Source organism: Rhinopithecus roxellana, chromosome 15 (genome assembly GCF_007565055.1).
Source record: "Rhinopithecus roxellana isolate Shanxi Qingling chromosome 15, ASM756505v1, whole genome shotgun sequence".
NCBI classification, from domain to species: domain Eukaryota; kingdom Metazoa; phylum Chordata; class Mammalia; order Primates; family Cercopithecidae; genus Rhinopithecus; species Rhinopithecus roxellana.
In genome coordinates this window covers 115,105,924-115,122,413 of record NC_044563.1, presented here as the reverse complement: position 1 = coordinate 115,122,413, position 16,490 = coordinate 115,105,924, and the positions used below count along the sequence as shown (strand labels likewise).

The following is a 16,490-nucleotide window of genomic DNA, read 5'->3' as shown; positions in this document are numbered from 1 at the left end:
ATTCTAGTAGAAAATAAGGGGAAAATAAGTGTTGGTGAGGTTGTGGAAAATTTGGAACTCTTGTATATTGCTGGTGGAAATATATAATCATGTAGCTTAATGAAAATGCCAAAAGTAATTGCAACAAAAGCCAAAATTGACAAATGGGATCTAATTAAACTAAAGAGCTTCTGCACAGCGAAGGAAACTATCATCAGAGTGAACAGGCATCCTACAGAATGGGAGAACATTTTTGCAATCTACCTATCTGGCAAAGGTCTAATATCCAGAATTTATAAGGAACTTCAACATATTTACAAGAAAAAACTTTATCAAAGAGTGGGCAAAAGAGATGAACAGACACTTCTCAAAATAAGACATTTACATGGCCAAAAAACATATGAAAAAAAGTTAAACATCACTGATCATCAGAGAAATGCAAATCAAAATGACAATGAGATACCATCTCAAGCCAGTCAGAGTGGAGATTGTTAAAATGGCAAGAAACAATAGATCCTGGTGAGGCTGTGGAGAAATAGGAACATATTTACACTATTGGTGGGAATGTAACTTAGTTCAACCATTGTGGAAGACAGTATGGTGATTCCTCAAAGATCTGAAACCAGAAATAACCATTTGCCCCAGCAATCCCATTACTGGGTATATACCCAAAGGAATATAAATCATTCTACTGAAAAGACACATGCACACGTATGTTTATTACAGCACTGTTCACGATAGCACAGACATGGAACTAACCCAAATTCCCAGCAATGATACACTATTTGATAAAGAAAATGTGGTACATATACACCAGGGAGTAATACACAGCGATAAAAAGGGACACAATCATGTTCTTTGCAGGGACATGGATGAAGCTGGAAGCCATCATCCTCAGCAAACTAACACAGGAAGCAAAAACCAAGCACCACATGTTCTCACTCATAAGTGGGAGTTGAACAATGAGAACACATGGACACAGAGAGGGGCACATCACACACTGGGGCCTGTTGGGGATTGGGGGTAAGGGGAGGGAATTTAGAGGACAGGTCAATAGGTGCATCAAGCCCCCATGGCACATGTATACCTATGTAACAAACCTGCACATTCTGCACATGTATCCCAGAACTTAAAGTAAAATTTAAAAAATATAATGTAAAATAAAAATAAACATTTTAATTAAAAAAAATTAAAAAATAAAATCGTGCAACTGCTGTAGAAAACAGTTTCTTTGTTCCTCAAAAATTTAAAAACAGAATTACCATGTAATCCAGCAATTCCTCTCCTTGGTTTATAGAGAAGAGAATTGAAAACAGGAACTTAAACAGACACTTGTATGTCAGTGTTCACTGCAGCATTATTCAAAATACCCAAAAGATGGAATGAAGCCAAATGTCTACCCATGTATGAATGGATAAAGAAAACTTGGTGTATGTATCCAGTGGGATATTATTCATCCATAAGAAAGGAATGAAGTTCTGATATGTACTGCAATGTGGATGAGCCCTAAAAACATATGCTATGTGAAGGAACCACACACAAAAGGACAACTATTCTATAATTCCACTTACATGAAGTATCAAGAATAGACAAATTTATTGAGACAAATTAAATTAATGGTTAACAGGGCATGGGGTGGGGGTCATGGGAGTTATTGCTTAATGGTTACAGAGTTTTTTTTTTTGAGGCAATAGGAAAGTTTGATTAATAATGGTGATGGTTGCATAAGACTGTGAATGTATTTAATGCCACTGAATTGTGCACTTAAAATGTTTATAATGTAAAAATTTAAAAAACAAGATAAAAAAAAAAACAGGTAGCTTGGTCCTGTTTCCAAAGTCTGATTCAGTGAGCCTAGGTTGGGACCTAAATCTTCTCATGTCTAACAAGCTGCCAGGTGATGTTGATGCTGCTGGTTCTGGGACATGCTTTAGACAGAAACAGAACAAGAACTCCAGGGCCGGGAAGAAGAATCTTGGTTTCAAGGGATGGAGATCTGAGTTTGAATCCTGAACATACCTCCTTATTATAGCTGTTGAACTTGTGTTACATTGCTTTTTGAAGCCAATGAAGTTACTCTCTTGCTTAAATTTTTTCAGTGACTCTCTGTTGTGTGTCAAATCAGTGTAAGGTCTGGTCCTTGCTGTCCTCTGCAACCTTCTCTCATGCCATTTTCTCTTCTGCCCACCATGCCTCAGCCACACTACTCTTTTTATAGTTCCTTGAACACAACAGGGCCTTTTCACCTGCTTGTGCCTAGGACAGTTTTCATTCGGTTGTTTGAAATGCTGTCTTCTCTTTTTTGATTAATTATAATTTGTATTTTAAGTTCTAGAGTACATGTGCAGGATATTTTCCTGGAGCATCCTCTCTTTGCAGGTCCCTCACCATTACTGCATGTATCAGTTAGCTATTGCTGCACAACAAACCCCCAAAACTCAGGGGCTTATATCAATAAGCTCACAGGTCTGCTGAAAAATTGTGTTGATAAGGATCAGTCTTGGTTGATCCCCTCTAGATTTACTCATATGCCTGTAGCTGGCTGGTGGAGTTGGCCAAAGGCTGACTTATTTGGGATAGTCTCAGTGACATAGTGATTAATTCCTGGCTGGGGCAGTGTTGGCAACTGGACCATGTGTCTTTCATTATCTAATAGACCAGTCTGGGCTTGTTCCCGTGGTGCTTGGCAATGTTTCAAGGTAGGGTAGATGCTCACAAGGCCCTTGAGGCCTAGGCTGGGAACTGGCACACCATCACTTCCACAGTGCTTTACTGGTCAAAGCAAGTCACAAGACCAGCCCCAGCCTTAAGGGGTAGGGAAACAGACTCCTCCTCTTGATGTGACTGTGTACAAAGTCACTGTTCAAGATGTGTGAGTACAAATGGAGAATCAATTTGCAGTCATTCTATCACATACTTTCCAACGGAAACATCTGTATTTCCTTCCTCACACTCACCACAGTTTGAAAGTATACGCAGGGCTGGCTTCATGGGTCCTCAACCTGTGCAGTCCCATGGGGCTGTGCTTAGAAAGGTCCTGTGATTAGCTTAATGCCCTGCTGTTGCCCTCTTCAATTGTTTAGTAAATTTTGAACAAGAGACTCTGTAAATTATGTAGCAGGTTCTGAGTATCGTTTATGTGACTGTTTATTTGTTCATCATTGGTCTTTCTAGATGGTAAGCTTCACCAGGGTCAGAACTTTTTCTCATTCAGTAAATGCTTAGAAGTACCAGGTACATAACTGGCAGACAATATACTCTTAATGAATTTACCAGTTATGAATCTATCTCTTATTTGTAAAGGTCCAGAGATGTCTTTCCTGAAGGTAATGCAGATTATATAAGAATACGTATTAAAAACAACTTGCACATAGTACGTGTGCAGCACATATCCCCATCCCTTTTTAGTATTTAAGCACATAAAAATGCATTTCTAGGCATTTAATGCTCTCTGTATGTGTAACTGTATACTGTAGAAATGAAGGCACTCTTCCTGTCTTTTAGGAATGTCTGCTTTAGTTGGGAGGATGTCATTAAGAGAGAGAAAACAGTTATTCCTATTATCTATTCCAGCTTGATGAGTGTATGATTCTCTGTAGATATAAGGAACTTTGTGCTTGAGCTCAAATACCTGGTACAGACAGATAACACAAAGAGCATTCAGAGACTTGGACAATCATTTTGCTGCAGAGGTGGGTTATGGGAATATAGAGGACAGAACCAACAGTTATTGAATGCTTCCTATGTTCAGACTTTGGCCCTACATATATTATCTCCGTTAATTACATTTCACCATCAGAGAAATCCTACTAAATTAGTGATTTTTATCCCCATTGTATAGGTCAGGCAATTGGACTCTGAGATTAAGGAAGTTGCCAACCTTGTATCGCCCAGAAGTGATGGAAATGGAATTTAGAACCAGGTCTTTATGATTTCAAAGTATTTGCTTATTCATTCAACAAATATTTATTAAGGACTTACCCTGTGTTTCCACAGTTGCCACTGTATTGATTAGGGAAGACATGATATTTAACTACACCAAGTACCACCAGGAGACAGAATGTGTCTTTTTCTGGGTTTCCAGCTTCAAAGAATAGGTGATCCCAGTGGAAACGTCAAAAGGGGATGGCAATTTCACATAGCCCATCTTCCTAGAGAGCGAGGCGGTTCTTCTTGTTGGGGAGTGGCCTTATGGAATGGCTCATTACAAAGATGCTTTCCATGGGACAGCTTTTAAAACTCATCTTCTCCTTAGAACCTGGCTGCCAGGCAGTGCTTCTGGCCATCCTTTTATGAGAAGAAATGGCTGGGGTAGGGGAAATATATCAGTGTCTCATTACGGAAACTACCTCTTGATCAATTCAACACTACAAAAATCTCCCTGAAAAAGAGGCAGCCACTTCTCGGGTGAGAGTCAGCATGGCTCCAGGCTTTTAATATTTATCTTGCGGAAGCTGCCTCATGGATTCAACAACCACATCTGCTGAATTGCTCCAGAGCTAAAATTGCTTATGATGTGCTTCCAGGTTAAAATAACATTATTCTCTATTTTTAAATATTATTATGTTGCTTTATAGGCAAAGTAAAAGCAAAAGCTCCTCACTTGTCAAACCGAATTTCTGCACCCTGGTGGATCCTTGTGGACAGTGCAAAAAAAGTGCTGCTGATTAAATAGCAGAGGATGGAATCACTTGTTTGGTGCCTGGTACATAAGCCTCTAGCATTAGGTAATTCCTGTCTGAGACACAGAACACAAGCTGGGAATTTCTTCACTTCAAAACAGCATCCATTTGAGAAAAGCTGGCCAGTAGTGATAGGCTTATCTGAATCTTCTGATTGTCATAGATTTTCATTATCAAGATGATTGACTACCCACTCAATTTCCCTTTGATGCATTCTAAGCTGATTATGCTGTTACAATTTCAGAGGGTGAAAAATTAAAAAATGAGCCCAGGTGAACCGAAGTAAGTTATAAGGATGCTTCAGGGGTTGAGTGTTCTGACAGTTTCTAAAGAGTTGAGGCCTCAGGGAGACTTTTCATTCCAAAGCCTTTCACAGAGGCCAAGGCTCTCCTGTCTTTGTTTCTCTGTCTCTGTCTGTGTCTGGTGAACTTGGGTCTGAAACCTTTCCCTCACCTGGACATCACTGTCTCCTCTAACAGCTGAGGTGTCACTGGGAAGTGAAATTGATTACAACTTTTTAAAAATTCCACAGCTGTTGTTTTTACCTCAGCTGCTTCCCATAATTCCACAGATGGTAAACATATGTTTATAGGCACATTGAAAAAGAAGCTATATTGGATTCCTCCCATCTTTAATTCTTATTTTTCCTTTCATGCAGAAAGTCAAAGTCACAGAACTAGGGAATCTTACACATTTGAAGATTAATATTTCTGTGCTTAAGAGTTTGGAAACAGCAGGACAGCTAATGATATGCTAATGAGCTGACAGTTTTTATTGATCATAATGAAAGTCGACAAGTGTCTTTCTTGGCTGTTTTGCATGCTGGAATATTTTATTAACGTCTTCAGGGCAGAAGTACATGATTGGTTGCATTTTGAAAACCTCTCTGGGAGTTTCCCAGGTCCTACTTTTTGTTAGTCTGTTTCCAAAGCTTGAGTCCCTGCCAGTTTATAACCAGAACACATCTTCATCCATATATTTACATGCCCAGCAGGAAACTCTCCCACCCCTTTTTCCTCTCTCTTTCAAAGCAATTTGTTTCAGTATTTTAGCATACAAAAAAATAGAACCATTTTCTTCAATGTAAACAGAGATCTGCAGGGAAATAAGAGCGTTAAAAAAAGAATTAGCATTTGTTTGGTGGTGAAGCTGCTTTCATTTGTATCAGAAAGCTCTGCATGTTTAGAAGAGCTTGCCTAATGTTAGTTATTCCATACACAGGAGGGACCTAATTGAATAATTTTCTAATTTTTTTAATTGCATCTTTCTATATTTCTTAATGGAAAATGAGAAACGTTCTAGGAATAATGGAAATAATGGGCATTAGTTCCCTAAACATTAAAAATCCATAATATACAATGTACCTGGTGCAAATTTATTTTTCAGTGCATGGTGAGCTGACAGCAGGAGGTACAGGGTGGCAACAGGTGGATTAAACAAAAGGAAAAAAAAATCTATTTTTCTGCCTTCCATCAGTACTAATAGTAAAAGCTTATTAATTTTGGGCTCTGCTTCTTAGGGATTTATTTAGGGCCTCAGATCAGCTGAGGTTCATCATTACACTAACAATAAGAAAATGGAACAGTTAGCAAATTAATAGTGTAAATAAGATTACGGGGGCGGGGCGAGGGGGAATATTTGGCTACCTAGAAAGACTTCTGTTTTCTAGCACTGGAAAACTGTCTTAGCAAATTATTAGTATTTAATACAAATAATTAGTCTTGCATGTTTGATTAGTATCTATCAAGGCAATTAAGATAAAATCTCATTTTGATAACAAGACCTCTTTGTAGCAATATGTTGTTAGTTCATGTTAAGGGGCTCCCTTAAATGATTTATTTTTTTTACCTACAGCATACCATATTGTAGTGACCCAGCACTGATTTTAGAGTGTTAATCAAAAATGTCTCGATCTGTCTCTAGCTGATGATAAACAAGTCTCAATCAATTTAGAAAGTTTATTTTGCCAAGGTTAAGGATGCACCCATGACACAACCTCAGGAGGTCCTGAGGACCTGTGCCCAGGGTGGTCCTCATGTATACCTTGCTTTATACATCTTAGGGAGACATAATACATCCATCAATACATGTAAGATTTACATTGGTTTGATCTGGAAGGGTGGGACAACTAGAAGGGTGGGGGCTTCCAGGTCATAGGTAGATTTAAAATTTTTCTGTTTGGCTGTTGGTTGAAAGCGTTATCAGTAGTAAGGAATGTCAGGGTTCTGATAAGGGGTTGTGGAGAAGAAGGTTTTATCATGCAGATGAAGCCTCTAAGTAGCAGCCTTCAGGAAGAATATAATGTAAATGTTTCTCATTAGACTTAAGGTCTGTGTTGATGTAAATGCTGGAGGGGTATAATGAAGGATGTTCAACTCCTCTTCCATCATGGCCTAAACTAGATTTCCGTGTTAACTCTGGAATGCCCTTGGCCAAGAGGAGGTGGTTCATTCAGATGGTTGGGGGCCTTAGAACTTTATTTTTGGTTTGCAAGAGTTAGTAGCCCTGTAGTATATAGCCTAGGATTAAGGTATCCTTTAGAAAAGCTACTTAGGGTATCAAAGCCTTAAATTTCTCATAGGTCATATGACCAGGTGATCTGGTCCTAGATAAGTAGTTCTTACGGGAAGTATCAAAATGACCTCAGACAGTTTTCAAAATAGTCATGACTCTTCTTTCAACCTCTTCCAAAATTCTGATATATACCCTAAATTAAAAACGAATGCCCTACATGATCTTCATAGATCCTAATTGTGCTCAAAATTATGTGGTTCAATATTGTATAATTCATAGTTTTCAATAATTTGATGCTTTAAAATATTTATTGTGTTTACTATGTGAAATCTACTACAATAGGAACTTCAGGGGATACTAAGATGAAAATCTATTATCTTTGCGTTCGTGGTGTTTGTAATATAATCTAGTAATTCTGTTGGGTTTTATTCAGTTCCAAATCAGTGAGATTTTACTCTATTTATATATGAGTTGGATGCAATAATTTTAACCATTGTGAACTTTTAATGAGTAAACCCTCTTGCTCCAAAAGAAGCAAATTGTTGACAATAGAGCAGTATTTTTCAAAGTGAGGTCCTTTTACCATTCATCAGAATCATCTGGAAGAGGTTTTTTTTTTTTAAAAAATGAAGATTCCTGGGCCCACTCCAATCCTACTGAAACAGGATCCTTTGGGTTGACAGAATAATCTAAATGTTAAGCAGATACTCAAGGTGATTCTCAGGAACTTGAAGTTTGAGAAACACTGCCAAGATGAATAATATGAAAAAAAACATAGGTCTGAAAAAATGAGATCAAAATAGGTCAACTAATACAGGCCCAGCTAGAGTTGCATTTTTCAGTTAAATGTAGATACATTTAGAGTTCAATGAGGAGAAATAATAAAAATTTTGTCTTTTTGTGCCTTATCTCCTTTGGGGGAAGTTGTAGTGCTTGAAGGCACATTTTCATCTGTGGAAATCCTCATAGATGATATATATATATATATATATATATATATATATTTTTTTTTTTTTTTGAGAGGAATAAGGCTGATTGAGCTCCTTTGTAGTTTTATACATTATAAAATCCCTTTTCTAGTTTTATGAAGAAAACTGCATGCTTAGCAAATGCTGCTTTTATCAGCAAATGTCCTGGCAGTAAATTGTCCATATAGCAATTTAATACCAGATCTTCTGATTCTTATTCTGGGGAAGGTGCTGTGATATACATAAATGTTGTGTAGTCACATGCATACACACACACATGCACTCAGACATCTTTAGATTATAAGTGGTATCTGTAGGGTATCACCGCTTTTCTTTTAATCCAGCATTGACTTACAACCATTCAAATAAATTAACATTCCCAACTTGATTCATTTGGTAAGAACCAATTTTCATGCCAGTATGTGGGCTCACCTCTATGACCTTTCCTCATAAAAAATACCAAGTGCTTTGGGTTTTTGTGTTAATGAGCATTGGGAAGCTGTCAGCTTTTATTTCTGTTTTTTGTTCAAGTCAACATCATTGACCTTCACCTAATGATCTATAACAGACACACACAGTTACCAGAGATTAAAAGTGGAAAGACAGGTAAGTAAGGAGAGATGCAGACAGAGGAAAGGTATGAGGGCAGGCAATTTGTAATTCATAATGTCACTAAATGAGTAAAGTCACTTGAAAAGGAAAAGGAAAACTGCTGTGTGCTGTATTTTCTTGCTTTAGGATTAGTGGGATGGGGTATTATTTTAAAATGAGTTTTCCGTTTGTTTTTGGAAAGGTATTTAGCACCATGACATATGTGCTCCAGGTTTCTGAGTACCCTTTTCCATGATGATAAAAATAAAAATAATCTAGGGTCTTCTGATGAACAGGTATGGATCCGATCCTTTTCTGTTAAATATACTTCCACCAATTCTGCATCACCTAGGGTAGCCAGCTGTCCTGGTTTGCCTAGGAACCTCTGTTTTAGTGCTGAAATTTTCCATGTTCCAGGAAATCCGTAAGATGGAAATCTATAGTTTTGTCTGTTCACATTCTTTTATTACTATTATTATTTGAAAAGTAATGAAAGCATAGATGCCTAAAATGTGACAGTTTCAGTTTGGAGGCCTGTTTCATTGACCTAGAACATGAGTGCTGGGTGGATCTTTAGCTTTTTCATCTAGCACTTCTTTTCCAGATAAAGCAACTGGGGCTCATAGAAGGTGGCTAACTTATTGCCTAAGTCTGCCCAGTTAGCTAGAGACAGATCCAGAACTTGAACCCAGGTTCCCTGACTTCTAATCCATGCTTGTCTCAAATTGCCACGTATGCTTGAAGGTGTGCTAGCCTCTCAAAGGAGTTAATTTGCTTTGAAAGACTGAATAATTTCATCCCAGAGAGAAGTTAATTCATTTAGATTGTGCTCCATTAATTGCTCCCTGGTATTCCTCTGCAAGAGATTATGAATTAATATTGAGGAACAGTGGCAGAAACTTCTTCCCCATGGTGAGGCTGTCTTCTCTTGTAATCACAAACACTGCATCATCCTTGAAGAGGAAGAGGTTAATAAACATATAATTCTGTGGAAGAGGTGCTGTGATCCTGTTCTTTCTATTAATATTTCCAATTAATATTGTTTCTTGAAATAATAAGTCAAAAACAGCATTTGCTGATTGCCTTCTGCTGTTTAGAAGATGAGCACATAAACGTTAAATGTTACTCCCTCTGAAAGACTTATATCACTATCTTAAGCCTGTATTTTATTTATAGATTAGGCTCAATATTCTGAACCAGCTTCTACATCTTCCATCTGTTCTGTAATATCTCTGCCGTCAAATCAGAAAAAAACCCTAACAACAGAATCTTGAAATTCAACTTGAAAAATTCAAAAGCCAAGTCAATATTTTCATTGAGAGATGACAGCCCTGATGACTTTCTTAAATTTGAGCTATTCTTCCAGACTGAATTGCAGAATTAATAGACCACCTTTTACTCTTGTCTTAAGACTCATCAACAAAGACTCATGTTACTCGATTAGTTGAGGAGCAAGGATTGTTATGGAATTTTCCCAATGTCTAATTTTATTTCCTTGGCTAAATGAATCAGTAGAAAAATTTTAGGCTAATATGTTTCTTTTATATTTCTTCCCACTTTAAAAAAAATCCTGTAAATCAGCAGTATTTAATGTTCCAGGATGATTAGTGCATTAATGAGAATTTTTATTGAATCAATGCTTTTTACTGATGTATCTTTGGTGGTATAATCTATAATTGGCATTAACTAGTGGTAACTAATTGTAGCTTTCTCCACATAAATGTCCAATTCAAGATTCCTAAAGTAGGATGCCTTAGAGTAGTGCAGTATGTACTAAGGCTAGTTCACCCTTTGAATGAATCAATTTTGTTGAAAAATAATCTGACCTGCCAAGAGTATGTGATTGCATAGGGGCCATTTGAGCTGGTGACTGTAATCTTGATTGCCACCTGTCTCTTCTGTTATCAAGGGGATCATCCAAGATGGGAAGATCATCTTTATGCCGAATGGATATTTAACACAGTGTCCAAATCTAAATCGCAGTAAGTAGCAACTTAAAGCATTGTGATATATAACTTGTTGATCATATCAGAGAAACACATCTGGAAAGATAGACCCAAATTGTTTACAGTGTTGACTTCTGAGGTGCTGGGGATACTGAAAGAGAACTTATTATCTACATTATATAACTCTGTGTCTTTAAAAAAGTATGTATCATTTATTGTATTAATCGGTTTTCTCACTGCTTATAAAGACATACCTGAGACTGGGTAGTTTATAAAGGAAAGAGGTTTAATTGACTCACAGTTCCACATGGCTGGGGAGGCCTCACACTCATGGTGGAATGCAAAACAGGAGCAAAGTCACATCTTACATGGTGGCCAGCAAAGGGAATGAGAGCCAAGTGAAAGGGGAAACCCCTTATAAAACCATCAGCTCTTGTGAGACTTATTCACTACCATGAAAATAGTATGGGAATAACTGCCCTCATGATTCAATTATTTCTAACCAGGTCCCTCCCACATGTGGGAATTATGGGAGTTACAATTCAAGATGAGATTTGAGTAGGGATGCAGCCAACCCATATCATTTATTGAATTAAAATTTGAAAAGAAGTGGGTTACTTTAGCAGATTTTATAGGTGGATATAGAAAGATATGTTTAATATATATTTTAAAAAACTATTCATTAAGATTCTTGACCTGGATGAGAGTTTACTTTTTCTTCTTCTATGATACTTAACATTTTTTCAGTTACCTCCCTGTAAAAATGAGAATTTAATTTTAACTTTAAAATGTCATGTTGCCTTTTTCTTAGTTAACAATGCCTTTTTCCTGTTCCTTTCTTTTTGCTTATTAAAATAAGAAAAGATCCAGACCTGAAATCCTCTGTGATTTCACTCAAATTTCAAAGCAATATTGACCAAAAAAAACCCAAAAAACTCTTCTACATAGTCACATATCTACTGTTTTAAAATTTTATTTCTTATATTAGCACAATATAAATATACATTTTATATTTTCTTTATCGAGCTTGCCCAACCTGCAGTGATTTCTTAAGCCTGGTACAAGGAATAATGGATTTACAAGAGCTTTTGGCCAAGATGACTGCAAAAGTAGGTATCTAAATTTCACTTGTGATGTTTCATTTCTTTTTCTGTCCTCTCTGGAATTCAGAGTGATGTGTTATAATGCAAACGTTTTTAGCCTTGGCATCTGCTATATGTTACTACAAAAATGTTTTATTCTTACTCAAAATAGGACTACCAATAGTAAACATAACCATTCCTGTCTTTGGTGCTATTAAGCTGTATCATAATGTTTACTTGAAAAATGTTTGGAAGCAAGAGTCAATATGTATCACTGTAGATTCCATGGGAGTGGAAAAGGAATTTGCCCATTGGCTGTTAAAGTAGTAATACTGTAAGATGATCTATGGTCAGAGCCACTGCTCTTATAAGCTAATGCATTTTGGATGTAAGAATAATTGCCCATAATCGGAAGGGGCAAAATAGCTATAGTTAGGAACAGATTACTGTCAAAGGAAGGCATTACATTACATTTTTAATGTATAATTCATTTCAAGGCTGATTCTGAGTTAAATAGCAAAGGAGGCCAAATTTGCCTTTCAACACCTTTGTTTTTATAATTCTGCACCTTTTCCTCTTCTCCATTCCATCATCCACTTAACAAGCATCTTTTGAGGACCTGCTGTTTGCTGGGCACTGTGTTGGGCACAAAGAGGCAATGGTGAGCAAGACATACTTTCTACCCTAGATATGTTCATATTGAGTGGCAGAGCCCAATGTGTCAACAACTAAGTGCTTTAATATATATTCATAAAGTGTATATTCATAATGAAAAGCCTTGAGCCTTGTTGAAAAAGACACTGAAAAAATAGAAAATGTGGCTAATGCTGTTGTTATCATACCAATCAGTCGTGGACATGAGTTCCAGCCTAGGGCGAAGAAAGAATTAGGTTGGGCCTAAGAGACATTATACTCTGCCAAAGGAAGAATTTTAATAACAGTGAAAATGATACATTAATCCTATTGTACCTGCGGCTAAGACTGCTCCCTACCATCAGCCATGGCATGTGCAAAAAAATTGGTGGGTAGGTAAGTGTTTGCGAGATAAGACTGTATTTTGGACCCATGGATTGTGCTGCTGAAGACAATGTTTCTATTTCAAACTGGGTTTTTGGCTAAGCCAAGCCCCTTTTTGTCTGGAAAGGAGAGATGCATAATTTTTGTGAGAAAACGATTGAGACTGAGGCTTAGATCCGAAGCATTAGCTTTTCACTTCAGAGTATAGTGGGAATGTGAAACGCAGGTGATTATTTGTCTTCCCAGCTTATGTCATAGAGAGGCTTTTATTTCATATTGTCTGGAGCAGCTTGATCTCAATACTGTTAATTATATTTTAGCATGCTACCAAATTTTTGGAACAAGAAACATGCCACTCAGTCTCAGGTGATTGTGGTTCTTCGTTCTCCAGCTTCGAGGACGTCATTTGCTTTCTTATTCTTTCCCATTGCAGAGAAGGCCATTTTTCTCTTTTTAGCCACACATCATCTAGGAGCCACATTGAGCTCTATTCTCAAAACATTATTATGTAAAATGGGCATTTGTGAGGCAGAAGATATTTAATTGTGGGCAATTGCAAGCAGCAAATGGTTTAATCCACTTTCTAAACCTCCCTTTGGGACTTTGGCAGATTTTTAAGTCTGTTCCTTCCAAACCGTGTATAGAATTACAATTTGAAAACTAAGTACTTCCATCTTTGCTACGTAATTTGAAATCTATGATCATCTAGAATAAGCGTTGGCAAACTTTTTCTGTAAGGGACCAGCTACTGAATTTTGGGACTTGCAAGCCAAGAGGCAAAATCAGGGGTATTATGTGTAGATTTAGTTCATTTAAGTATAATCATTTAAATTATAACTCTTGAAAACTATAAAAACCATTCTTAGCTTACAGGACATACAAATATAAATAACAGGCGAGATTTGGTCCACTGGCCTTAGTTTGTCAACCGTTGATCTAAAAGAAACAGAAAAGTCAGTAATACAAGCATTTACTATGTATTAGTTATAATGCTTAAGCTTTTATATCCACTGTCACTTTAATCTTTACCACAATCCTTTGAGCTTGCTTTAATTTATTAGTCTGCTTTACAGATGAGATGACTGAGGTCCAGGAAGGTCTGATAACTTTTCCTAAGAGAGTAGATGCAGAGCTGGGACCTGAACTCAGGTAGTTAGATCCTGAAAGTTGAATCATGACTGAGAAAGTTTATGGTTTGACAAGAGAGGGTTAGAAAGAGAGATAAAAGATATAAATAGGGAGTAATATTACTCTTTCTAACCCTCTCCATCCACTGGCAGAAGGATGGAGATACTACTAAGAATGAGCAAATAAAAAGAGAGGAAAAGAGAAATGAATGTTTGATCATTTTATTGAGCTGAACTAAAGTTTTCAGATCATACCTGTTGGGAATGAAATGTATGAACATAGAACTTGTAGTAACTTTTCAAAGAGGAAGGTTATGGCAAGAGCAAGGTCTCTTTTTTATCGTATTATTTTATTATTTTTTAAAGAATAAGGTCTCTTAATGCACCCTTTTGGCTATGAGCTGCTTGTTTTCCTTGGAAATATGTGAAAATTCTTTGACATTATCTACTTAAGTATTTTCAGACCAGATTGCTCAGAATCAGACTGCTGTACCTAGGATAGGCCAGGTGAAGTCTCAGGAAAGTATTCTTTAAGGATTTTCAAGGAAGATTTTTTTTTTTTTTCCTTCTAGCTGGTGCCAAGGTCTAAACATGAAAGTTTTCTTTCTTTGCCTTGTGCAAGCCTCCTTCTTTTTGTTCACTCTAAGACTGAGGGTATCACATGTTAGTACCAAATCTTTATATAGGGGCTTCCTTTAAGGTACCCATCTTGGGAAGATACTTTTTCCCAACTCTGTCCCCTATACCCTGTGCAACCATCAGGGTGGAAACTCAAGGGCTCCACCTTTCATTAGAAATCTTCAGGATGTTGTTGTCTTTGGTGCTCACTTATTTCCTGGGATCCCTGCAGTCACTTTGTTTTGGACTCTGTGACTTTCTTCCTTTTATATTAGCTCTGTGGCAGTTTTCAAAAGTTTTAATTTATATATTGAATACAGCAGTTTAGTTGGGTCGGTTGATGAAGTCCTTCAGGGTATGTAGTCTGCCATCTTGGTGGAGGCAGAAATGTAACCCACTCTTTTGGCAGATGGAAGGAGATGGAGTCTGGAGATGTCAGGCAGACTTGAAGTTGAATATGGTTCCCAGATGCAAAAGGAATTCTATGGCACTAAATTTATCTGGGCCCAGTCTTTATTTTTAATTAAATAGGCCGATTGTGGCAGAATTTGGTTAATGGGGCTGGAGGTAATTTTTGGAGGTTTGATTTGAGTTGTCCAGCAGTTCTGATTAGGATGAGTAGACAGTCGTATAATTCATAGTGGAGATAGAGAATGGGCTTTAAAGTCAGGCTGATAACGACTCTGAGTCTCTATTTTATAATTTCCTTGGATATTTGTAGCTTTGAATAAGTTATTCGACTTGTTTCAACATCTGTTTCCCCATATGTAAAATGGTGACAATTATTCCTGCTCTTGTAAAGATTCTGTGAGCCCAGGTAAATGAGGTTTGTTGCATGGCACACAAGTGTCATTCATTAGGTGGTAGCTGCTGCTATTTGTACTCTTAAACCTAGAAAATATAGACAACCATGGGGGGATGATGGTTCCTTAGAGAAAATGGTCTTTAAGAAAATGCACATCTTACCCAGTGACTTGAAATCACAGTCTGGTAGAGCCTGTACATTGCTGTCAAGACCCTAGTCTGAGAGTCCTGGAAAACAGCAGGAAGTCCTTCCTCTTGGGTCAAGGTGGAAAAACTGGAACCCTTCCAGAGAGGAAGCTCTGTGTACAAGCTGGATAGGAATTGGTAGCCGAAGTCAGAACCAAACAGATGTAGATACCAGATCAGTCCAGGGTCTGTATAGGAGAGCTCACTGTTCCTTTTCTCCTTTTAGGGTTAGGCATGCTGGCAAGTGACTGTGCCCTTGCTTGATACAGGACAGAGGTCAGGGTAGATAAGAGCTCTGTTGAGGAATTCTGGCATTTTGGCAAAATTATACTTTTTTTAAGGCAGAGCAGCGATGGGGCTGCTACCTCAAGTAATAACCCTTTTTTGTCCTCCTAACGTTTCCCTTAGTGATCTTCAAGCATCAGCCACACCCCTGGCTTACTCTGAAGGTTCTCTCATGTGGTTTTGACATTGTGGGAACTACCTACCTCCTGGGAACATTGTGATAGGGTCAGGCTCTGTCCTGCTATCAGATCCCAACTGCACTGTAATCCCATTCTGACTTTAAGCTCAGAAAGAAGAGATACTGAAGACTGGGACTTTCTTGATTACTTCTGTTTAAATATTTGACAAACCTATGTATGCAAATCAAGCCACACTTGGAGTGGCATTTAAGCTTGTAACATCTTTAATTGTGAGACTTTCATTCTTTTGAGGAATTCTATAATGAATTTTCAATTAAGCTTAAATGTTTAACAATAGAAGTCTCTTTTTTCCTTTCATATAGCAAATGCCAAATAAATGTATTTCGAAGAAAAGAAACAATCCACCACACGACTAATATACTTAGATCTGTTCATTGACCTCTGACGATTAAAAAAAAAGGCCTCTGCTGTCTATTTTTCATTGTGTAGAGTTAAGAATAAATGATTTAGTCCCTGGTGCTTAGATAAAGGTGTAAACAAAAGGAAGACAG

At 37.4% G+C, this 16,490-nt stretch overlaps 1 protein-coding gene across 1 annotated transcript in view; it reads left to right on the top strand.

Annotated features, from left to right (window-relative positions):
- Nucleotides 1-16,490, top strand: part of NELL1 (neural EGFL like 1) — a 949,982-nt gene that overhangs the window by 248,136 nt on the left and 685,356 nt on the right. The window contains 2 exon segments of the mRNA XM_030918045.1: nt 10,644-10,716; nt 11,707-11,789. Of these exon segments, the coding sequence (XP_030773905.1) occupies nt 10,644-10,716; nt 11,707-11,789 (156 nt within the window).